Source organism: Dendropsophus ebraccatus, chromosome 14 (genome assembly GCF_027789765.1).
Source record: "Dendropsophus ebraccatus isolate aDenEbr1 chromosome 14, aDenEbr1.pat, whole genome shotgun sequence".
NCBI classification, from domain to species: Eukaryota; Metazoa; Chordata; class Amphibia; order Anura; family Hylidae; genus Dendropsophus; species Dendropsophus ebraccatus.
In genome coordinates this window covers 78253759-78278831 of record NC_091467.1, presented here as the reverse complement: position 1 = coordinate 78278831, position 25073 = coordinate 78253759, and the positions used below count along the sequence as shown (strand labels likewise).

The following is a 25073-nucleotide window of genomic DNA, read 5'->3' as shown; positions in this document are numbered from 1 at the left end:
TCCTTAGGGTATAAACACACAAACCGTATACACATCGTATTTACTGCTGCGATACGCAGCAAATACGCAACAGGTACGCAGCAGATTAGATCTAAATAACTGAACACAGGATCAAATCTGCACCATCAAATCTGCTGCAGATCTGCTGCATATTTGCTGCGTATACGGTGTGTGTGTTTGTACCCTTACACTGTAAAGAAACGACTTCACCTGCATTCTAACTTGGGGGGCTGCGGCTTCTCAGGCGTTTATATAGGTTATATAGGCAGCCGGGGTATGACTGAAGGACAACCTGCCCGCCGTACGGCTATGCTAACAAAAAAATAAAACAACCACCAAGTGATGAATACAACAATGAAAAAAGAAAACTAAAAAAAAGCCAAGACAGCGTCCTGAAGGGGTTAAATATAATAGACACCTGAGGAGGAGGAGGAGGAGGACAATGGGACGGGGAAGGCACCCCGCGTTTATCGCCTCTAGGAAACCAATTATAGCTGTTTATGTAGAAGCTCCTGTACAGCAATTATTATGAGGATGGAAGTAAAGATTATAGAGATTATATGACAGCGCCAGCCGGGCAGCAGAACTATGCGGAGACGGCAAAGACCGCTTATTACAGGTGTGTTACACAAGGCCGTGCTCACTGTATGTATAGGAGGCACAGTACACCTGTATAGGAGGCACAGTACACCTGTATAGGAGGCACAGTACACCTGTATAGGAGGCACAGTACACCTGTATGTATAGGAGGCACAGTACACCTGTATAGGAGGCACAGTACACCTGTATGTATAGGAGGTACAATACACCTGTATAGGAGGCACAGTACACCTGTATGCATGGGAGGCACAGTACACCTGTATGTATAGGAGGCACAGTACACCTGTATAGGAGGCACAGTACACCTGTATGTATAGGAGGCACAGTACACCTGTATAGGAGGCCCAGTACACCTGTATGTATAGGAGGCACAGTACACCTGTATGTATAGGAGGCACAATACACCTGTATGTATAGGAGGCACAGTACACCTGTATAGGAGGCACAGTACACCTGTATGTATAGGAGGCACAGTACACCTGTATGTATAGGAGGCACAGTACACCTGTATGTATAGGAGGCACAGTACACCTGTATGTATAGGAGGCACAGTACACCTGTATAGGAGGCACAGTACACCTGTATGTATAGGAGGCACAGTACACCTGTATGTATAGGAGGTACAATACACCTGTATGTATAGGAGGCACAGTACACCTGTATGTATAGGAGGCACAGTACACCTGTATGTATAGGAGGCACAGTACACCTATATAGGAGGCACAGTACACCTGTATGTATAGGAGGCACAGTACACCTGTATAGGAGGCACAGTACACCTGTATGTATAGGAGGCACAGTACACCTGTATGTATAGGAGGTACAATACACCTGTATGTATAGGAGGCACAGTACACCTGTATGTATAGGAGGCACAGTACACCTGTATGTATAGGAGGCACAGTACACCTATATAGGAGGCACAGTACACCTGTATGTATAGGAGGCACAGTACACATGTATAGGAGGCACAGTACACCTGTATGTATAGGAGGCACAGTACACATGTATAGGAGGCACAGTACACCTGTATGTATAGGAGGCACAGTACACCTGTATGTATAGGAGGCACAGTACACCTGTATGTATAGGAGGCACAGTACACCTGTATGTATAGGAGGCACAGTACACCTGTATAGGAGGCACAGTACACCTGTATGTATAGGAGGCACAGTACACCTGTATAGGAGGCACAGTACACCTGTATGTATAGGAGGCACAGTACACCTGTATGTATAGGAGGCACAGTACACCTGTATAGGAGGCACAGTACACCTGTATAGGAGGCACAGTACACCTGTATGTATAGGAGGCACAGTACACCTGTATAGGAGGCACAGTACACCTGTATAGGAGGCACAGTACACCTGTATGTATAGGAGGCACAGTACACCTGTATAGGAGGCACAGTACACCTGTATAGGAGGCACAGTACACCTGTATGTATAGGAGGTACAGTACACCTGTATGTATAGGAGGCACAGTACACCTGTATAGGAGGCACAGTACACCTGTATAGGAGGCACAGTACACCTGTATGTATAGGAGGCACAGTACACCTGTATGTATAGGAGGCACAGTACACCTGTATGTATAGGAGGCACAGTACACCTATAAGCAGTCTTCTGGCTAATTGATACAATATACATAGCTATAGTGTAGATTTCTGTAGCTATAATGTATATAGTGTATAATATGTGCAGTATATATGCAGTATACCGTTAAGGTCCTCCAGCTGTATAGTCGGGTCTCTTCTACCAGTGTGACTGACCAGATGAGTTACAGACTGTCACACACACACACTGAGCTGTAAGGCAGCAGCGCCACCAGCAGTCTCCTAAGGGAACTGCCTCTAGCTGGGAGGAAGGCTATCACAAGGGGCGGGGCTATGTAACTGAGCTCCCATGGTAACAGAGCCCTGACAGGAAGTCAGTTGTTAGCAGCCATGGAGTTGGAGTAAATCAGAAGTCTGCTGGTGAAGTCAGCCATCTCTATGACAGGACTGTACTGTGAGGCGTCAGCCATCTGTATGACAGGACTGTACTGTGAGGCATCAGCCATCTCTATAACAGAACTGTACTGTGAGGCATCAGCCATCTGTATGACAGGACTGTACTGTGAGGCATCAGCCATCTCTATAACAGAACTGTACTGTGAGGCATCAGCCATCTCTATGACAGGACTGTACTGTGAGGCATCAGCCATCTCTATGACAGGACTGTACCGTGAGGCGTCAGCCATCTGTATGGCAGGACTGTGAGGCGTCAGCCATCTGTATGACAGGACTGTACTGTGAGGCGTCAGCCATCTGTATGACAGGACTGTACTGTGAGGCGTCAGCCATCTGTATGACAGGACTGTACTGTGAGGCGTCAGCCATCTCTATGACAGGACTGTACTGTGAGGCGTCAGCCATCTGTATGGCAGGACTGTGAGGCGTCAGCCATCTGTATTACAGGACTGTACTGTGAGGCGTCAGCCATCTGTATGACAGGACTGTACTGTGAGGCGTCAGCCATCTGTATGACAGGACTGTACTGTGAGGGTCAGCCATATCATCTCTATGACAGGACTGTACTGTGAGGCGTCAGCCATATCATCTCTATGACAGGACTGTACTGTGAGGCGTCAGCCATATCATCTCTATGACAGGACTGTACTGTGAGGTGTCAGCCATATCATCTCTATGACAGGAATATATGAAAGAAAAAAGCAATAAGCGCTGCATGTGCAGGAAAATTAACTCTGAGGGAGGCGCAAACACAGGTACACAGTCTGCACGCTCACCTGGTGTGGTCGTACTGAATTAGGCACAACACTATTCAGAGCTTGGGATTGCAGCCCGGCAACGTCCGGTAACTCAGCCAGGAGTCTGATGTCTGGATCACTGGGTCTCCTCCATGTTACCGGACACTGACTCCACGTTCTGGTGAAAGAAGTTCTTTATTTACATCCAGCTAGGCGTTTCTAGGAGGCCACCCTCCTCTTCATCAGGTATGTGACATAAGGTGCTGGTCCGCATTTATAATGACGTTCATAGAGGGTGACCTGGAAGTGACCTCACTGGGGGCTTGAACCCGTGACATCATAGGTCAGCATGCAATTGAATTGAAACAACAATTTTAGTTCATACATATAAAAACTGAATTTGATTCAAATATAAATAAAATGCAATAGAAACATATCTGATAAAATGCTATAGATACTATAAAAGGTTTTCATTCAATCTGTAATTTAAAAAATAAAAACATTTGGTGTTTGTACCTAGGAGTAAATAGATGCAGCGTCCGGCTGTGGAGCGGGGGAATGAACACCCCCCTGGAACTAAACAGACACTCACCCTCTCTGGGATCACATCCCCACAGGGCGGCTTGGGGGGGTAAATGATGATAATAATCTTTATATGGTTACATTTTCAGGAAAGTATATAAATAAATAAAATGCATATTGTAAATATTAAGTCTATAACTATGATCAAAACTCCGCTGCACGATACCAAAATAAGCGATGGACTCAGTGGTAGGTTGTCCGGCTCTATAACACACTGACCCAAGATTTGTCTTTCTGTTTGGAAGAGCAAGTAAAAAAGCCTGGAAGATAGAGACTCCAAGCGCAACACACAGCTATACAGGAGAGAGATCCAACAATGACCATATCAAGCAGACAGGCATTGTGATCGCTAGCGCAATCTTACACTATGAGGCCCATAGGTTGTAATGTCTGCAAGCGGAAAATCCAAAACATTTCCCCTTTCACTAGGGTGTCAGACCTGCTGGTCATGTTGGTACTAATGTGATCAATGGGGTAAATGTTAATTTGTTCGGTGTTGCAGGTATGTGCCTCGTGGAAATGTCTTGAGACCCCATGTAGCATGTAACCTTTTCTGATCTAGACTCTGTGTCCATTCAGCCTGCAGTGCAATGGTTGGGTGGTGCGACCTACATACTGGAGGCCACATGGGCACTCCAAGATCTATATTACATATTGGGATTTGCAATCCAGATGGTATTTAATAGAAAAGCTCTGTTGCATCTGGTTGCTTTTGAACATAGTAATTCCCGCTTTAATGCTTTTGCAGCAATGACTACATCCAAATGGGGAACTCCAGTGAAAGTGCAAGTATACCACATCCTGCAAATGACGAGACTGATATAATGCTCAAACTGTTTCATACCTTAGAGGATGTATTTTGTGATGAACTTAGGCATCAAATAGATGTACAGTTTCTAGAAATTTAGATGTGTGGAAATCTTGCTCCCAGGGGTAGAAGACATGCCATTGCACCCACTCTTCAAGGCCATGAGGATTTTGCAAATGAGTGGGAACATCTCCTCGATACACAAGCCCAACAAATAATCAAACTCATCTACACAAAACGACAGACATTGTGTGACCAATTCACCATTCAAATACAAAACACACTCATTGAGTTAGAACGTTTTAAGACACACAAGGATTTCAATAAAATCAATAGGAATCTTACTGAACGTGTCATGAGGACACAAAAAGAAACCATCCAAAGGAAAGGTCTGAAATTACAGAGAGATAGAGGGGATCTATAGGACCTGGCATTACAAAAAAGACAAAGGTCAGGTGTCACAACAGCAGAAAAGGTTATATAACATAAATAGACCCCACGTGAAAACCAATAACCCACATACGTCCCGAACAGCGAGATACATTCCACCAAGGCCTGTACCTAATACTATCACAGATCCCACAGAAAAACCTGTGACCACCCGGACCTTTCTGTCGAGCAACTTAAGAAAGACAAAGGATCACACGTCTGACATGGGAATCAACCTTCCCTTGACACCCGATACCCCCAAGGGTACAATCACTGTATCCCAAGTGGACAATAATTCAGATAACAACGCAACACCACATCCTCCATTTACTAAAACTCCTCAACTTCTAAAAACAATTGAAAAACTAAAGACGGATATACAAACTGAGTTTAAAGGTCATTGCAGCAACATTACTCCATCCAGGGAACCTACGGATCTTTTGCAACTAACAACACTTACGCTTCATGATTCTGACACATGAAGTTTAGTATCTGTCTCTCCTACTACCAGCACACAAGTTGAGTCCATAATCACGGTGGACAACACACATATGAGCAATGAAGCGTCTGTTTCTTTTCTCCAACCAATTTGTCCTTCCTCTGAGAACGCCCAGGTTTTTCCGGGGGGCACTCCTCCAACTGTAGAGAAAAAGGTCATACCAGCCATGTTCACATGCACAAGAGGTAAAAGAGGGGGGCTCAACGCCAAAAAAAGAAAGAATGGACCCCCTGTGCAAAATTCCCACCAAGTTTTCACGAACGACACAGTGAAAATCTTTAATTTGTCTTCTCACACCCTGACAGTGTATGAAAACAACCTACTACAGCAGTGCTTCTCAAACTTTTTGTTCTCGGGCCTCACCCGGCAATCCATGTTGATGCTCGGGCCTCACCAACAAACATATACAACTATGAAGCGCCAGATACTGCCATGTAGTGCACATAATATCCCAGAGCAGCGTCAAAACAACACCAAGTGCAGAAATAAATGTTGCTTCACCTTTAGTAAACCACCAGCACAGTGCAGAAAATACATACTGCTCCACCTGCAGTAACCCATTACCACATACTGCTACACCTGTATACCAGCCCCACAGTGCAGCATTTCTTTCTCCATACCCTACCTGGCAACTTACACACATGCACACACACACGCTAGCATGATTCTACTCTTAACCTCCTCTTCCTGTGGTAGCTCCCTCTTCCCTCATTACCCCATTTGTGTACATTTGGCATTCCTGGCACAGTCAGAGTGATGTGCAGTGTTCCTGGCACAGTCAGAGTGATGTGCGGTGTTCCTGGCACAGTCAGAGTGATGTGCGGTGTTCCTGGCACAGTCAGAGTGATGTGCAGTGTTCCTGGCACAGTCAGAGTGATGTGCAGTGTTCCTGGCACAGTCAGAGTGATGTGCGGTGTTCCTGGCACAGTCAGAGTGATGTGCGGTGTTCCTGGCACAGTCAGAGTGATGTGCAGTGTTCCTGGCACAGTCAGAGTGATGTGCAGTGTTCCTGGCACAGTCAGAGTGATGTGCAGTGTTCCTGGCACAGTCAGAGTGATGTGCAGTGTTCCTGGCACAGTCAGAGTGATGTGCAGTGTTCCTGGCACAGTCAGAGTGATGTGCAGTGTTCCTGGCACAGTCAGAGTGATGTGCGGTGTTCCTGGCACAGTCAGAGTGATGTGCGGTGTTCCTGGCACAGTCAGAGTGATGTGCAGTGTTCCTGGCACAGTCAGATTGATGTGCGGTGTTCCTGGCACAGTCAGAGTGATGTGCGGTGTTCCTGGCACAGTCAGAGTGATGTGCGGTGTTCCTGGCACAGTCAGAGTGATGTGCAGTGTTCCTGGCACAGTCAGAGTGATGTGCAGTGTTCCTGGCACAGTCAGAGTGATGTGCGGTGTTCCTGGCACAGTCAGAGTGATGTGCAGTGTTCCTGGCACAGTCAGAGTGATGTGCAGTGTTCCTGGCACAGTCAGAGTGATGTGCAGTGTTCCTGGCACAGTCAGAGTGATGTGCAGTGTTCCTGGCACAGTCAGAGTGATGTGCAGTGTTCCTGGCACAGTCAGAGTGATGTGCGGTGTTCCTGGCACAGTCAGAGTGATGTGCAGTGTTCCTGGCACAGTCAGAGTGATGTGCAGTGTTCCTGGCACAGTCAGAGTGATGTGCAGTGTTCCTGGCACAGTCAGAGTGATGTGCAGTGTTCCTGGCACAGTCAGAGTGATGTGCAGTGTTCCTGGCACAGTCAGAGTGATGTGCAGTGTTCCTGGCACAGTCAGATTGATGTGCTGTGTTCCTGGCACAGTCAGAGTGATGTGCTGTGTTCCTGGCACAGTCAGAGTGATGTGCGGTGTTCCTGGCACAGTCAGAGTGATGTGCAGTGTTCCTGGCACAGTCAGAGTGATGTGCAGTGTTCCTGGCACAGTCAGAGTGATGTGCAGTGTTCCTGGCACAGTCAGAGTGATGTGCAGTGTTCCTGGCACAGTCAGAGTGATGTGCAGTGTTCCTGGCACAGTCAGAGTGATGTGCAGTGTTCCTGGCACAGTCAGAGTGATGTGCGGTGTTCCTGGCACAGTCAGAGTGATGTGCAGTGTTCCTGGCACAGTCAGAGTGATGTGCAGTGTTCCTGGCACAGTCAGAGTGATGTGCAGTGTTCCTGGCACAGTCAGAGTGATGTGCAGTGTTCCTGGCACAGTCAGATTGATGTGCGGTGTTCCTGGCACAGTCAGAGTGATGTGCGGTGTTCCTGGCACAGTCAGATTGATGTGCAGTGTTCCTGGCACAGTCAGAGTGATGTGCAGTGTTCCTGGCACAGTCAGAGTGATGTGCAGTGTTCCTGGCACAGTCAGAGTGATGTGCAGTGTTCCTGGCACAGTCAGAGTGATGTGCAGTGTTCCTGGCACAGTCAGATTGATGTGCGGTGTTCCTGGCACAGTCAGAGTGATGTGCGGTGTTCCTGGCACAGTCAGAGTGATGTGCGGTGTTCCTGGCACAGTCAGAGTGATGTGCGGTGTTCCTGGCACAGTCAGAGTGATGTGCGGTGTTCCTGGCACAGTCAGAGTGATGTGCGGTGTTCCTGGCACAGTCAGAGTGATGTGCGGTGTTCCTGGCACAGTCAGAGTGATGTGCAGTGTTCCTGGCACAGTCAGAGTGATGTGCGGTGTTCCTGGCACAGTCAGAGTGATGTGCGGTGTTCCTGGCACAGTCAGAGTAGTAGGCATTCCCATAATAGCTCCCATATAGTAGATAATACCTTCAATAGTGTCTTACAAATAGTAAATTCCCCCACTACTGCCCCACAAACAGTTAAATCCCCCAGATTAGGTATGTGGGTTGTCCCCTGTGCATAAGATCCCCTGCTTTTCCCCATATAGTAATAATACCCCGACTGGGACACTCCCCTGATGTGCCCCCATATAGTAATAATGCCACCTGGCTGTGACCCCACTTATAGTAATAATGCCCCCTGCTGTGCCCCCATATAATAATAATGTCCAGTGCTGTGCCCCCATAGAGTAATAATGCACCTGCTGTATCCACCAGTTAAAGGGGTATTCCCCACCAAGAGCTGACATGATGGTGATATAGCAGAGCTAAGATGATGATGTAGCAGAGCTGAGCTGGTGGCATGATGTAGCTGAGCTGAGCTGGTGGCCATGATGTCGCAGAGCTGAGCTGGTGTTCATGATGTAGCAGAGCTGAGCTGGTGGCATGATGTAGCTGAGCTGGTGGCATGACATAGCTGAGTTGGTGGCATGACGTATCAGAGCTGAGCTGGTGACATGACGTAGCAGAGCTGAGCTGGTGCTAATGATGTAGCTGAGCTGGTGGTCATGATGTAGCTGAGCTGGTGGAATAATGTAGCAGAGCTGGTGGCATAATGTAGCAGAGCTGAGCTGGTGGAATAATGTAGCAGAGCTGGTGGCATAATGTAGCAGAGCTGAGCTGGTGGCATAATGTAGCAGAGCTGAGCTGGTGGAATAATGTAGCAGAGCTGAGCTGGTGGAATGATAATGTAGCAGAGCTGAGCTGGTGGAATGATAATGTAGCAGAGCTGAGCTGGTGGCATAATGTAGCTGAGCTGGTGGAATAATGTAGCAGAGCTGAGCTGGTGGCATAATGTAGCTGAGCTGGTGGCATAATGTAGCTGAGCTGGTGGAATGATAATGTAGCAGAGCTGAGCTGGTGGAATGATAATGTAGCAGAGCTGAGCTGGTGGCATGATAATGTAGCAGAGCTGAGCTGGTGGCATGATAATGTAGCAGAGCTGAGCTGGTGGAATAATGTAGCAGAGCTGAGCTGGTGGAATAATGTAGCAGAGCTGAGCTGGTGGAATAATGTAGCAGAGCTGAGCTGGTGGCATGATAATGTAGCAGAGCTGAGCTAGTGGCATGATAATGTAGCAGAGCTGAGCTAGTGGCATGATAATGTAGCAGAGCTGAGCTGGTGGCATGATAATGTAGCAGAGCTGAGCTGGTGGCATGATAATGTAGCAGAGCTGAGCTGGTGGCATGATAATGTAGCAGAGCTGAGCTGGTGGAATAATATAGCAGAGCTGAGCTGGTGGAGCACTGCCGGCGTCCAGGGGTCTGTGTGGCTGTGAAGGGGTTTAGGGCAGCCGCAGGTGCTGCAGGGGAGGTGGGACTTCGGGGCTGCACTCACAGGAACGCCGCGGGCCCGCAGGCAGACACCGGGTGAGATCGGGGGATGGAGGCCGGGAGATTGTGCGGGGGTGGGGGGCGATGTCCGGGCGCTCTACTAAGGGGGGATGGGGGGGCCTGCGGCCACCGGGATATTGCGGGCGGGAAATTGCGGGGCCTGCACTCACCTGGTTACCTCCAGTCCGGTTCTACTGAGGGGGTGGATGGGGGGGCTATATGTCCCCTCTCCCCCTGTTTTCCACATGTGATATCCCCCGGCCCCCTGTTTACTACAAGACTTGGAGATGGAGCGTTCCCTCGCGCGGCCGCTCAGCTGACAGGGAGGCCCAGCTTTCTTTCTCCAGCCGCGCGCTCAGCCTCCCTCGTAGCTTGAGAGCGCGGCGCAGGCGGTGATGGACAGGTGGGCGGGCCAATCACGAGCAGCGGTGTGCTGAGGCCGTACGGAGCCTTAGTGCACCAGATTAAAAAAAAAAAAATGGCTGCGCCACGAGGGGAGCTGAGCAGGCGGCTGGAGGAAGTGCACGGGGCCTCCCTGTCAGCTGAGCGGCCGCGCGAGGGAACGCTGGTCACTAATTCTGGAGTCCCTGCTGTGTGCCGATGTCGGGCACAGACAGGGACCCTGCGCCTCACCAGACTGCGAGCTGCGCAGCGAGGACTTTCATTTTCTCCTGAAAACAAAGTGATAATTTGAATCTCTTCATTGACCTACATCAATACATCTGCAAAATTACTCTTAGGAGGCATTTTGCCATGAAAACTTCAACAATTACTGGCGAGAATCTCACGACAAGGGATGTCTCCGTTCCACAACAAGGAGTACATCCAAAAATAGAAGTGAAATCAAAGTTTTATCCCATTGAAAGTCAAGGCCACTTAATTAAAGCCTTTGATGACGCTGTCAGTGAAGATTGTAATACACTACCGCAAAGATTGCAGGACACCGCTATCACCGAAGGCCGTTTACCTAAAAATGAGTGTCTAGCCCTAAAGAAACTCCAGAAGAATGAAGATTTGATCATCAGACCTGCGGACAAGGGGGGAGGGATAGTCCTGCAGGATTACATGGACTATCACAACGAGGCCCAAATCTCACAGATGAAACCTACTATGTAAAAACCCTTTTCCAGCTATTCAACAAAACTTCCACTCTGATTGACAGAGCCTATGCTGACGAGATCATCACCAAAGAGGAGAAACGGTTCCTCTGCATCAACAATCCATCAGTCCCATATTATTACCATTTGCCAAAAATTCACAAGTCAATTATTAATCCACCAGGCCGTCCCATCATTTACAGGGTGGGCAGCCTCACAAGTAATTTATCTCAATACCTGGATCTTATCCTTCAACCGTATGTATGTAATTTGGATAGCTATCTCAAAAATTCAGATGAACTGATATTGACCCTGAGAGAGCTCCCCTGGGAGCCAGATTTGGTCTTTCTAACTATGGATGTTACGTCCCTATATACCAACATCCATCATGAAATAGGGATCACTTGCGTAAGGAATTTTCTATCTAAGAACACCAACATACCTGCCAATCAACTAGAGTTCCTCATAGAGGCCCTCAGTTTCATTCTAAACAATAATTTCTTCTAGTATGACGGTACCACCTACCATCAGGTCCGTGGGGCGGCCATGGGGACCAGGGTGGCGCTGACCTACGCTAACTTATTTATGGGTATTTTTGAAGAAGAATGTATCAAGACATGTCCATTGTATTTGGAACATGTAATCATCTACAAAAGATATATAGATGACCTTTTTTTCCTTGTGGAAAGGAGATTTGGAAAACATTGCACATTTTGTTGACCATATCAACGGGAACCACTGGGGCATCAAACTGACACCGAAATTCTCAAGGGACGAGATTGAATTCCTTGAGCTGCTAATAAGCCATACAGACAAGGAGTTCACCACATGCACCTTCTTTAAAGAGGTTCACTCAAACAGCTGTCTGTCTTTTTTCAGTGGACATTATAAAAAGTGGAAAACAAACATACCCTTTAGCCAATACAAACGCATTCGTAAGATCTGTACAGCTGACCCTACTTTTCGTCAACAGGCCAAGATTTTAAAGACTTGTTTTTTGTCTAAAGGCCATCCAAAAGAACTTCTAACTAATGCATATCAGAGGACTTGTTCACTCACCCAAGATGAATGCCTACGTAAAACTCTAAAAACTGGAGAGGCTGAGAAAGAATTTAAGGTGAACTTCATCACTCAGTACAACAATTCCCACCAAGAAATTTAGAAGGTACTACGCCGTCACTGGCACACTTTGAAATGTGACCCATATATAGGCCCACTACTACCACAGAAACCAGCGGTAACGTATAGGCGACATTGAAGAACATCCTAGCTCCCAGTTGTTTACGCAAACATAAGAATAAATCCAGGAATGAAACATCCAGAAAAACATTGGGCGTCTTCAAATGTGGACATCCACGTTGCCTATGCTGCAAAAGCATTAAAGCAGGAATTACTATGTTCAAAAGCAACCAGATGCAACAGAGCTTTTCTATTAAATACCATCTGGATTGCAAATCCCAATATGTAATATAGATCTTGGAGTGCCCATGTGGCCTCCAGTATGTAGGTCGCACCACCCAACCATTGCACTGCAGGCTGAATGGACACAGAGTCTAGATCAGAAAAGGTTACATGCTACATGGGGTCTCAAGACATTTCCACGAGGCACATACCTGCAACACCGAACAAATTAACATTTACCCCATTGATCACATTAGTACCAACATGACCAGCAGGTCTGACACCCTAGTGAAAGGGGAAATGTTTTGGATTTTCCGCTTGCAGACATTACAACCTATGGGCCTAATAGTGTAAGATTGAGCTAGCGATCACAATGCCTGTCTGCTTGATATGGTCATTGTTGGATCTCTCTCCTGTATAGCTGTGTGTTGCGCTTTGAGTCTCTATCTTCCAGGCTTTTTTACTTGCTCTTCCAAACAGAAAGAGAAATCTTGGGTCAGTGTGTTATAGAGCCGGACAACCTACCACTGAGTCCATCGCTTATTTTGGCATCGTGCAGCGGAGTTTTGTCATAGTTATAGACTTAATATTTACAATATGCATTTTATTTATTTATATACTTTCCTGAAAATGTAACCATATAAAGATTATTATCATCATTTACCCTATGCGCCAGCATTTTGACAAGTAGATAAACTTAGTTTCAAAAATATTTCCCCCCCCCCCCCCCCCCCCCAAGCCGCCCCTGTGGGGATGTGACCTAGAGAGGGTGAGTGTCTGTATAGTTCCAGGGGGGTGTTCATTCCCCCGCTCCACAGCCGGACGCTGCATCTTGGGCCGGGCATCTATTTACTCTTAGGTACAAACACCAAATGTTTTTATTTTTTAAATTACAGATTGAATGAAAACCTTTTATAGTATCTATAGCATTTTATCAGATATGTTTCTATTGCATTTTATTTATATTTTAATCAAATTCAGTTTTTATATGTATGAACTAAAATTGTTGTTTCAATTCAATTGCATGCTGACCTATGATGTCACGGGTTCAAGCCCCCAGTGAGGTCACTTCCAGGTCACCCTCTATGAACGTCATTATAAAATGCGGACCAGCACCTTATGTCACATACCTGATGAAGAGGAAGGTGGCCTCCTAGAAACGCCTAGCTGAATGTAAATAAAGAACTTCTTTCACCAAAACGTGGAGTCAGTGTCCGGTAACATGGAGGAGACCCAGTGATCCAGACATCAGACTCCTGGTCCAGACGGATTGCGCCAAGGAAGCCACCGCTTTTATCACTTTTACTTTGTGCTAATCTCTATGACAGGACTGTACTGTGAGGCGTCAGCCATATCATATGACAGGACTTTACTGTGAGGCGTCAGCCATATCATCTCTATAACAGGACTGTACTGTGAGGCGTCAGCCATATCATATGACAGGACTGTGCTGTGAGGTGTCAGCCATATCATCTCTATGACAGGACTGTACTGTGAGGCTTATATCATCTCTATGACAGGACTGTACTGTGAGGCTTATATCATCTCTATGACAGGACTGTACTGTGAGGCGTCAGCCATATCATCTCTATGGCAGGACTGTACTGTGAGGCGTCAGCCATATCATCTCTATGAGAGGACTGTGCTGTATATCTTATCCATTCTTTACGGTACTAATACGCTCATCGTTGTCTGGTTTTCACTAAGACAAGGGGCGTCCCCGCTATAACCAGACGATAGTATCAGGGAACAAGCCCTGGGGAAAGTACAAGAACGATCATCAACCACCTAGTTGTAGCCCCCTCACAACCTCGCCGGCCGACCCCCAGGAGTGAGAGATAGAGGGCGCACACATGGAGAGTCTCCTCCCTTCTGCACACCACCGCTCGCACACGTTTTTTGCACTCTCTACAGTTGCACGGCCATTTTAGGAGCTCTTAGCTAGTTCCTTTGTTGGGGCAATTGTGTTAAAGTGACAACAATTGCCCCAGAGCTACACTTTACAACAAGGTCAGTAATATGGCAAGCAATGCAGGACTCCCCCAGCACCATGTTGTCTGCGCTTGTCCAACCACCAGGGTGACGTGCAAACACAAGCGTCCGTTAATGTACTGCAGGGTGACCCGGGGCACATGGTGCGTCCAGTATAAAACCAGAACCTCTCCAGCTAGAGGACAGTGCCATAAAGGGGGTTTCCAGGATTGGGGTATGTGCAACACGTTCATTCTTTGGACGTGTATAGAATGGAGTCTATGACACGAGCGGAGACGGTAGCGCCCGCCGCAGCCCGTAAGCGGCAGATTCCACAAGGGATTTTTTGTTGATTTTCCAAAGTGTGCTCATACCCTTGTTTGTAAAATCAGCGCCCCTTTGTCCTCAGGTTGAGTGAGGTATTACAGTTTACATCTATTCACTTTAATGGAACTGAGATACAAAATCCAAACTGAAGACAGGAGAGGTGCTGTTAATGGAAGAAAGCGGCCATGTTTTTGTAAGCCTGGACAACCCCTTTAATATACAGTTGAAGTCAAAAGTTTATGTACACTTGAAGTCATTAAAACTCACATACAAAAGATTCCATGTCAGCAAATTATAGTTTTAACAAGTTCTTCCATTTCCAGCGGGTAAGAAGTTTACAAGCGGACTGTGCCTTTAAATAGAGTAGAAGATTCCATAAAGTGATGACACGGCTCTAGAAACTTCTTAGAGGATAATTCATATAATTGGAAGTTCTATAATTAGAGGTGACCTAGCTTCTGACTTTTTATTTGACATCATGAAAATATCTAATAAAATCAGCAAAGACATCTGACAAAGGAGTGCGCCCCTCCGTAAGTCTGGGGTCCGTCCTGGGGACCAAAGGCCTGAAGGTCCTATGGCCAGAGACTATATAGAGACTATAGGAGGAGGCCGCCATCATATCGCTCAATACGTAGATCCTGTCCCCTAGAGGTGGTGGGAAAGTACAAAACCACCATAAAACGCCAGGATACAGTCTACAACCAGACAGAGGGGCAAAGATCTTACTATATGGGGAAAGGTCCTCTGGTCTAATATAATGACCATCTGCAGAGAAAGGCTCAAACGGACCATCCCAAAAATCGGGAGACAACATCTCCATACATGAAGGTAAAGCTGGGTACAAACGGACCATGAGCACAATGACCGAAATCTCTCTAACAAAGTCTCTGGTGCCATCATGGCAGCTTGGCGGCTGCTTGGACCCTCTGTGTGTTACATGGTGAGGGGCATTATAATACCATAATGGAGGATGAAGCACTCGATCCGACTGGGAGGCCACAAAGGGAGCTATAGGCTCCGTATAATACATCAGGAGAAATGCATAAGGGTAAAGATGTAAGGCCGATCTCTCGCTGGCCGATCTCTCGCTGGCCGATCTTTCACTGGCTGATCTCTCACTGGCTGATCTCTCAGACCCAAAGACACCGGGAGGACAATGTGTCGCGTATATCAAATATTATGTTATAAAGTCGAAAGCCGGCACCATCATGGTCACCCGCACCATCTCACCAAACCAGACAGAGGGGTAATCCCAGGGACCTACAGAAAGAACAGGAATGTGAGGATAATGCGTGGTCAGGGACAGGCACACAGGTCAGGGCAAGCGGCAGGCAATAACGGAGTCAGGGGACAAAAGCAAGAGGACTGGTACACTGTAACGGAAAGACTGCAAGGAACGCTTTCTCAGAAGACAAAGAGCACTAACGTTTCGGCACTAAGGTTAGGAAGACGCAGGAATATATATGTGGGGACAATAAAGCAAGAAACAATAATTAGGACATTGGCCATTTAAACTGTAGCCAAGCCAAGGGAGAACCAAGGAAAGCAAGGAGGAGATGGGACCGTGAAGTGAGGGAACTGATCGCCGGGGACCGGAGGAGGAGCAGCATAGGACAGCATGCAGCTAGGGAACGGAGCGCAATTATGGCCGGAGGTACGTGCCGCAACCGAGGCTGTAACAATACCCCTCCATGGTCTCCCCTTCTTTCTTGCCTGTAAGAACTTCTTGATAAGATCCCTATCCATACTTTTAGGCTTCCAAGACCTCTCTCCAGGACTGAAGACTCTCCAATCCACCAGAAAATGATGTTTTCCCCGAATAGTCTTCATGGCAAGAATTTCTTTTACAGCATAGACATCAGTAGTGTCCACTCTGGAAATAACAATTCAGAATTACTGGTCTCAGGAGGGAAAGGTGGAAGGAGTTTGGGATCCGCACAGAGGAAGGCAAACAGAGCTTGCTAATCTGTAGCTGGGAATCTTTAAGCGAATATATTTGGGCGACAGTCACAATTTACCAGGAGCAAAAGAGTCCATAGGTCTTTCCCTCATATCTTCCTAGGGCTTATTGCATGAGGAAGCTTATAACAATGATTGATGGGTCTTGGGGCAAATATCTGCGAAGTCCCAAACCGAATCATCCAAAGTGGGGACATCCGAGACAAAAGGTAGAGGCAGAGGTGGTCGAGGATGTTGGCCATAAACAAAAAAGAATGGAGATTCCCCAGTAGAACTTAAGTTTTTGGTGATTATAAGGTAACAAACTGGCCCAGTCATCTTGACGAGTAGATACAAAATGACGGAGGTAACATCCCAAAATCTGAGTCCAGTTTCACCTGTAGACAGTGGCAGAGGACACACCGGAACTTGGAGACAAATTAAGATCCATGGTCAGAGACTATATTGAGAGGTAAACCATGTAAGCGAAAGATGTGCCGAAAGAAAAGACTGGCCAGACGCGGAGAGGAAGGAATCCCAGGAAGAGGGACAAAATGGGACATCTTTGAGAATGTTGGTGACTTACCAAATTACTGTATTGCCAGCGGAGATGGGTAGGTCCGTAATAAAGTCCATGGCAATATGAACCCAGGGAGTATCTGGAACAGGCAAAGGCTGGAGCAGACCTGTGGATTTGAGCCCAGAAAGCTTGTTATGAGTGCAGGAAGACATAAAGTCCTTAACATCCTTTCATCAAAGTTGGCCACCAATTATAACAAGAAATCAGTGGACCGGTCTTGCTTAGAGAGGATGCCCGGTCATCAAAGAATTATGCCCCCATTTTAGAATCCGTATTCTGAGTGCCAGGCGAACGCAGGTTTTCTCAGGAGGCATCAAACAGAGATCAGAGGGATTAGAAGTTCTGGAGGCATGATGAGGTGTGAAATCTTGGCCTAAAACATCGGAAGTTAGGGCCCTATTCCACCGGACGATTATCGTTCAGATTATCGTTAAATCGTTCGGATCTAAACGACAATCGTTCGGTTGAAATGCAGTTAACAATTAACGACCGAACGAGAAATCGTTGATCGCTTTATAAGACCTGGACCTATTTTTATCGTTGCTCGTTCGCAAATCGTTCGCATAGAATAAGACATCGTTTGGTCGCTCGCAATAGATACGAACGCAATAGCGAATAAATAGCGAAGAAAAACGATCGCAATTACGATCATAAGTAACGATTATCGTTCCATGGAAATGAGTGAACATTTTCAGGTCTTTCGCAATAGTGGTCGTTTGAGATCGTTAATCGTCCGGTGGAATAGGGCCCTTAGTGTCAAGGTGTCTGCTTTGATGTTTTTTTTAGTTGGACGGAAGTGTATAAGGAAATTGAAGTGAGAAAAGAAGAGGGACCAGCAGGCTTGCCTAGCATTGAGACGCTGGGCCTTCTGGAGGTACAGTAGGTTTTCGTGATCCATAAAGATGTTTATAGGATGTCTAGCTCTTTCCAATAAATTACGCCATTCCTCAAGGGCCAGTTTAGTAGCTAAGAGTTCATGGTCCCCAGTAGTGTAATTCCTCTTGGCTGGAGAGAATGTCTTCTAGAAAAAGCCACAAGTTTTAGTTTTGCCTTTATAACCATTTGAGTGAGAACTGCTCCCGCACCAACTAAAGAGCCATCTACCTCCAGGGAGAAGAGTTTAGAAGGATCTGGGTAAGACAGAATGGGAGCTGAAGCAAATGCTGGCAAGGTGTAGGAAAGCCACTTCTGCTTCAGGAGTCCAAGACTTACCTTTCTGCCAGATGAGTGCCACAATAGGTGCCACTTCTGTGAAGAAGTGTGGAATTATTTGACGGTAATAGTTAGCAAACCCTGGGAAGCATTGAATAGCCCAGGGGTGGATGGAACAAGGCCATTGAAGAACAGCAGAAAGCTTGTCTGGATCCATTTAAAGAAACTTGTCGGAGACAATATAGCCGAGAAAGGGAAAACTGGCCTGAGGAAATAGGCATTTCTTCAGTTTTGCCAAGGTCAAGCTTGGAGAAAGTTTGAGCTCCTTGAAAGTGGTCAAACAGTTTTGTAATTAGGGGCAGGGGATACCTTTTCTTCAGGGTAATCTTCTTGAGCCCCCTGTAGTTGATGCAACGAAAAATAACCCGGCTCCAGCAGGAGAAGTGGACTTACAGATGAAGCCTTTTTGTAAGTTCTCTTGAATATAGGCAAACATGGCTTGTGTCTCGGTAATCGAGAGTGGGTAGACAGAAGATCAATCGGGCATTCATAGGGTCGATGAGGTGGAGAGTCTCTGCTTGCTTCTCAGAAAAGAAATCAGCAAAGTCCTGGTAAACAGCTGGTGGACCCGAGAACGGCTTGGAAAGGATTGAAGAAGAAACTATGGGGTGAGAAGCTTCATACAGTACATCATGTAGAGCAGGCAGGCCCCCAATAAATTACCACGCCTGAATTCCAAACCAACATCAGAGCATGATGTTGAAGGCACGGGAGACCCAGGAGGACAGCTGAAGAGGAATGAGTAAGCACATAGAAAGAGATCTCTTCCTTATGCTATACTGAGTGGACTTGCTTAGGGGTTCCCCCTGCAATAGACGAGATGCTCAGTAAATTGGCCAGTCAGCCCACCGGGTGTCGCCATGTTTGCACCATGGAAGTGTTAACAAAGTTTCCTGCAAAACCTGAATCCAATAATTCCATTCCAAAATTTCAAAACATTGTTATCCTTTTGCTCGTCAGTGTATGTTTACAGATTACTCTCTACCATGTGTGCCATAACCACCGTTCCCAACACCTCCTAACAACATAGCCTGAATGCCTCTCAATGATATGATGCCCCCTCCACAGTCTGTGTGTATTGTAGAGAAATGTCTAGCAACAACCAATCTCTAACCAAGAGGCACACTACCCCAAAGTAACTTCTGAGAGCCTTTTTACAGGGCAGCAGGGAAAGCACTTTTACACACTATTGTGGCAAGAACCATTGGTTAAAGGCCAAGATGCTACAGCTGTCCACCATAAGGTTAAATGGCCTAACCTGATCCCCCTCCAACTGCTGCACCAACACTACCAATCCCCAGTCCTCTCAGCTACTTCCAGGTTCCCCCAGGACCTGCCCCTTTCGGCTAATCACTGGCTACAGCAGGTCAGTGACTGTCAGTGGGCAGCTCTTGTAGCAATCATGCATATGGAACCAGGAAAAAAACAAGAGGACCAGAGACCAGCAGTGTCATCATGGCAGCTGAAGGGAATCATGGTAGGAAAGCCTCTTCTGCTTCAGGAAAATGGCAATGATCTGACCACTGGAAACCTCACCAATTGCCAGAACAGGAGATCTGGGCCCTGTTCCTCAAGACTGCATGACTGTGGCTAACAGAAGCTTAAATGCAGTAGTGTTAGAGCGTCTGTAGTAGAGCCTCTGAGGTAGTGTCTGTAGTGGAGCCTCTGTGGTATAGTGCCTGTGGTAGAGCCTCTGTGGTATAGTGCCTGTGGTAGAGTGTCTGTGGTATAGTGCCTGTGGTAGAGTGTCTGTGGTAGAGCCTCCGCGGTAGAGCGTCTATGGTAGAGCGTCTATGGTAGAGCATCTGTGGCAGAACATCTGCGGTAGAGCATCTACGGTAGAGCGTCTGTGGCAGAGCATCTGTGGTAGAGCTTCTCTGGTAGAGCCTCTGTGGTAGAATGTCTGTCGTAGAGCCTCTGTGGTATAGTGTTTGTGGTAGAGCCTCTGTGGTAGAGCATCTACTGTAGAGCGTCTATAGTAGAGCATCTGTGTCAGAACATCTGCGGTAGAGCCTCTGTGGTAGAGCATCTGTGGTAGAGCCTCTGTGGTAGAGCATCTGTGGTAGAGCCTCTGTGGTAGAGCATCTGTGGTAGAGCCTCTGTGGTAGAGCCTCTGTGGTAGAATGTCTGTGGGAGAACATCTGCGGTAGAGCATCTGTGGTATAGTGTTTGTGGTAGAGCATCTACTGTAGAGCGTCTATAGTAGAGCCTCTGTGGTAGAATGTCTGTCGTAGAGCCTCTGTGGTATAGTGTTTGTGGTAGAGCCTCTGTGGTAGAGTATCTACTGTAGAGCGTCTATAGTAGAGCATCTGTGGCAGAACATCTGCGGTAGAGCCTCTGTGGTATAGTGCCTGTGGTATAGTGTTTGTGGTAGAGCCTCTGTGGTAGAGCATCTGTGGTAGAATGTCTGTGGGAGAACATCTGTGGTAGAGCCACTGTGGTAGAGCTTCTCTGGTAGAGCCTCTGTGGTAGAGCCTCTGTGGTAGAGCTTCTCTGGTAGAGCCTCTGTGGTAGAGCCTCTGTGGTAGAGCCTCTGTGGTAGAGCATCTGTGGTAGAATGTCTGTGGGAGAACATCTGTGGTAGAGCCTCTGTGTATGATTCTGTGGTAGAGCATCTATGGTAGAGCTTCTGCGGTAGAATGTCTGTGGGAGAACATCTGCGGTAGAGCCTCTGTGTATGATTCTGTGGTAGAGCATCTATGGTAGAGCTTCTCTGGTAGAGCCTCTGTGGTAGAATGTCTGTGGGAGAACATCTGTGGTAGAGCCTCTGTGTATGATTCTGTGGTAGAGCATCTATGGTAGAGCTTCTGCGGTAGAATGTCCACACAACGCCCCAAAGGTGCCTAATAATAAGCAGTTTTCAATATGATCCATTTGAGTTGATCAGGGAATAAGAAGTGATTGACGTTTCCCGCCACCCACTCGGGCCAGGAGCCATGTGCCATTGGGTGGAGCGGCCTCAGAGATTCCTCATCTATCACATGATTATCACACTAATTAGCTCCTCTACTTTCTTTTGTTCATTTCTAATCCAGCGATTTGCTTGTAACCATGTATGAAATGTGCCAAGATGAGTCACCCCGGAGCACGGTTATTAGAGTACGCGGCGTTGTTGTATCTTGGGAGTTCTCTGTCCTTCCTGCTTCCATGAAGATAGATTGTGGTTAGCTCAGGGCTGCTAAAGGGACCCCCTCCTAGACCCCAAGCTTATGCCTATGTACAGTATATATATATATATATATATATATATATGTGTGTATATGTATTTATAGATATTATGCCTATGTATATATGTGTATTTATAGATATTAGCTATCATTTTGATTTGTACTTTTGCAGGTATTTCGGGACATCATGGCCGAGAACACAAGCACAGACCTATGTAACTTCCCGTGCATTAAGGACAAGCTGTCAGGAGAGTTCAAGCTGGTCAGTGCACAGGCCATAGGCAAAGACGTGGTCCTGCATCTGTCCATCACAAACCTGACAACCGACTCAAGGATAGTCCATGCCGACATCAGGGCATGTTCAGTCCTGTACACCAAGAAGGAGGTCCACGAGCTCCTCAAAGAACGCAAGACAGTTAGTATGGACGGCTGCACAGGTAACTTTACCTATGGGAACCATCTAAAAATAGCAATACACAAAAACAATCCATAAACCTCTGCTATACAAGTAGCTGCACCTCCCCCAACCTAAACGTCAGCCGTAACATTATCAGCCTACGTAACCAATCCAGAAACCATCCAGGGTCACTGCCATTTCACACAACGCTGCTCCATTTAAAGCGGTCCTCTGGGGTAAAAAATCAGGGAGGACAGGGGTGGCGGCAATAAAACAATCTAGAGATACTTACCTGTCCCTCCGCAGAGTCACCCCTCACGGCCTCCCATCAGTCTCTGTAGTGTTCTGGACCTGTGACATCACAACCCTCTACGGGGGCACTGGAACAGGTATCACAGTCTAGCTGTGTTTATGTAATCTTAGCCTGTCCGCCTCCACAGGATCCACACTGTGCCTAAAAGGTAAATTAAGGCTTCCCTCTTATCACTCAACGTTCCAGCCTCTTCTCTATATAATGGTGTTCACCGTGCTGCCTCCTAAATGCAGTCCCCTCTCCAGTCAGTATCAGCAACAGCTTTTGGGATGCAGCTTTCTTCTTCTACTGTTTGGTTCCTGTTTGGGTATGTTCACACTCAGCAAATGTGGCGGAATCCCACCTGCCTCAGTGTCAAACGGTACCTCTATGGGAGGGCTCGCAGAATCCCGCCACATTTGCTGAGTGTGAACATACCCTTAGGGTAATTACTACAACATCTATAACTGGAGTCTCATGCCTAGGTAAATACATATATACTATTGGACCCCTCCCCTCCCCCACAGTCAGGGCCAGTAAAAACATCCCATGTGGGTGGATACAGGAATATTCATTATTTGTACCCACTTCCCACATTACAGGTATCCAGCAGTTCTGCTCATCTAGTCAGATACACAATATGCACAAGATACTAAATATACTTTCATACGGTATCTGAGCCTTCACCTCTTTCCTGGTGGCTGGTACAGCCGGGATACCACCTCCGTATCTAAGCCTTGACTGATTTCCTTGTGGGTGGTACAGCCGGGTATGACCTCGGTATCTAAGCCTTCACCTCTTTGCTGTGTGTTTCCCCAGTGACATATATACCGGTGGTTATAACCTACGCTCAGTATGAAGACCTATTGACTCCGGATAACTCCATCGAGGTGACGGCCGCCTGCTCCTATGAACCATTTGAGGGAACAATGATCGTCCAAACTAACGTTGTCCTGGATAACCCAAAGTTTGAAATTAAGGTAAAATTAGAAAAGTATTTTAACAACTTCCCATTGCAGATATTCATCTACTCCCCGACCGCCCGATTCCTAATATCGAACCCGTCTCTAAGAACTTTGTAAAACTCAAACTTTCACTTTGAGATAATTTTTTTCATGACTAGTAAACGTTTATCGATACATAAACCGTTTCTTTATGGAAAAGTGTAAAATGTCGTGAGAAATTTGTGTAACACAGACCGATGAGCTAACCCTTACAATACGGCCACGGTGCCACCATTGTTCAGTAAAAATCTTTTTCATTTTTAGGTTGTTATAGGGCTGAAAACTTTAGTGGCAGATTCTTCAATTGTCACTTATAGTAAAAGGGGCGAGAATCAGGAGTAGTAATATGAGGGATGATTACATACACAATCAGAAGGGAAAAATCAGATCTAATAACAGGAGCGACAAATACATACAGTAACAGGAGCCACAGTCAGGCACACTAACTGGAGTGACAATTAGGTGCAGCAACCAGGGACTGGGATGACTATTAGGTACAGTAACAGGGGACAGGGATGACTATTAGGTACAGTAACCAGGGACAGGCATGACTATTAGATACTGTAACAGGGGGCAGGGATAAAGATTAGATATAGTAACGGGACAGGGATGACTATTAGGTACAGTTACAGGGGACAGGAATGACTATTAGATACAGTTACAGGGCACAGGGATGACTATTAGATACAGTTACAGGGGACAGGGATGACTATTGGATATAGGAACAGGGATGAATATTAGGTACAGTTACAGGGACAGGGATGACTATTAGATACTGTAACAGGGGACAGGGATAAAGATTAGATATAGGAACAGGGGACAGGGATGACTATTAGGTACAGTTACAGGGGACAGGAATGACTATTAGATACAGTTACAGGGGACAGGGATGACTATTAGATATAGGAACAGGGGACAGGGATGACTATTAGGTACAGTTACAGGGGACAGGGATGACTATTAGATACAGTTACAGGGAACAGGGATGACTATTAGATATAGGAACAGGGGACAGGGATGACTATTAGGTACAGTAACCAGGGACAGGGATGACTATTAGATACTGTAATAGAGGACAGGGATGACTATTAAATACAGTAATAGGGGACAGGGATAAAGGTAATATATAGGAACAGGAGACAGGGATGACTATTAGGTGCAGTAACAGGGGACAGGTAGGAATATGACTATTAGTTACCATAACAAGGGACAGGCATGACTATTAGTTACAGTAACAGGAGACAGGGATGATGATTAGGTACAGTAACAGGGGTCAGGGATGATGATTAGGTACAGTAACAGGGGACAGGGATGACTATTGCAGCAACCAGAGACAGAGATGAATATTAGGTACAGTAACAGGGTTTACTTTTAATTACAGTAACAGGGGACAGTTATGACTATTAGGTACAGTAACAGGAGACAGAGATGACTATTAGGTTCAGTAACAGGGGACAGGGATGTCTATTAGTTAAAGAAACAGGGGACAGGGATGACTGTTAGGTGACAGGTTCCTGGCTGATTGCACAGATATTGTACGGAGTTCTCTATGGAGACAGTGGCTCACAAGGGATCAGCGGGTACCGGGCGATGACACCTCACTGATCTGATATTCATCGCCTATCCTGTATAGTAGGAAAAAAAATCCTGAAATGGGAATATAAGATATGAGACCGGTATGTGAGGGATGATTGGTGCAGTATCCTGGAGCTCACACTGATTGGTGCCATATCCCGCAGATCAGACTGATCGGTGCGGTATCTGGGAGATCACACTGATTGGTGCCATATCCCGCAGATCAGACTGATCGGTGCGGTATCTGGGAGATCACACTGATTGGTGCCATATCCCGCAGATCAGACTAATT

The 25073-nt window shown here is 46.6% G+C and overlaps 1 protein-coding gene across 1 annotated transcript in view; it reads left to right on the top strand.

Moving 5' to 3' along the window:
• The window catches only part of LOC138772188 (protein-glutamine gamma-glutamyltransferase E-like), a 53783-nt gene that overhangs the window by 11444 nt on the left and 17266 nt on the right, over positions 1-25073 (top strand). Inside the window, exons 2-3 of the mRNA XM_069952412.1 lie at positions 21686-21950; positions 23022-23182. Coding sequence (XP_069808513.1) covers positions 21701-21950; positions 23022-23182 — 411 coding nt within the window. The 5' untranslated portion in view covers positions 21686-21700. The remainder of the gene's footprint in view (positions 1-21685; positions 21951-23021; positions 23183-25073) is intronic.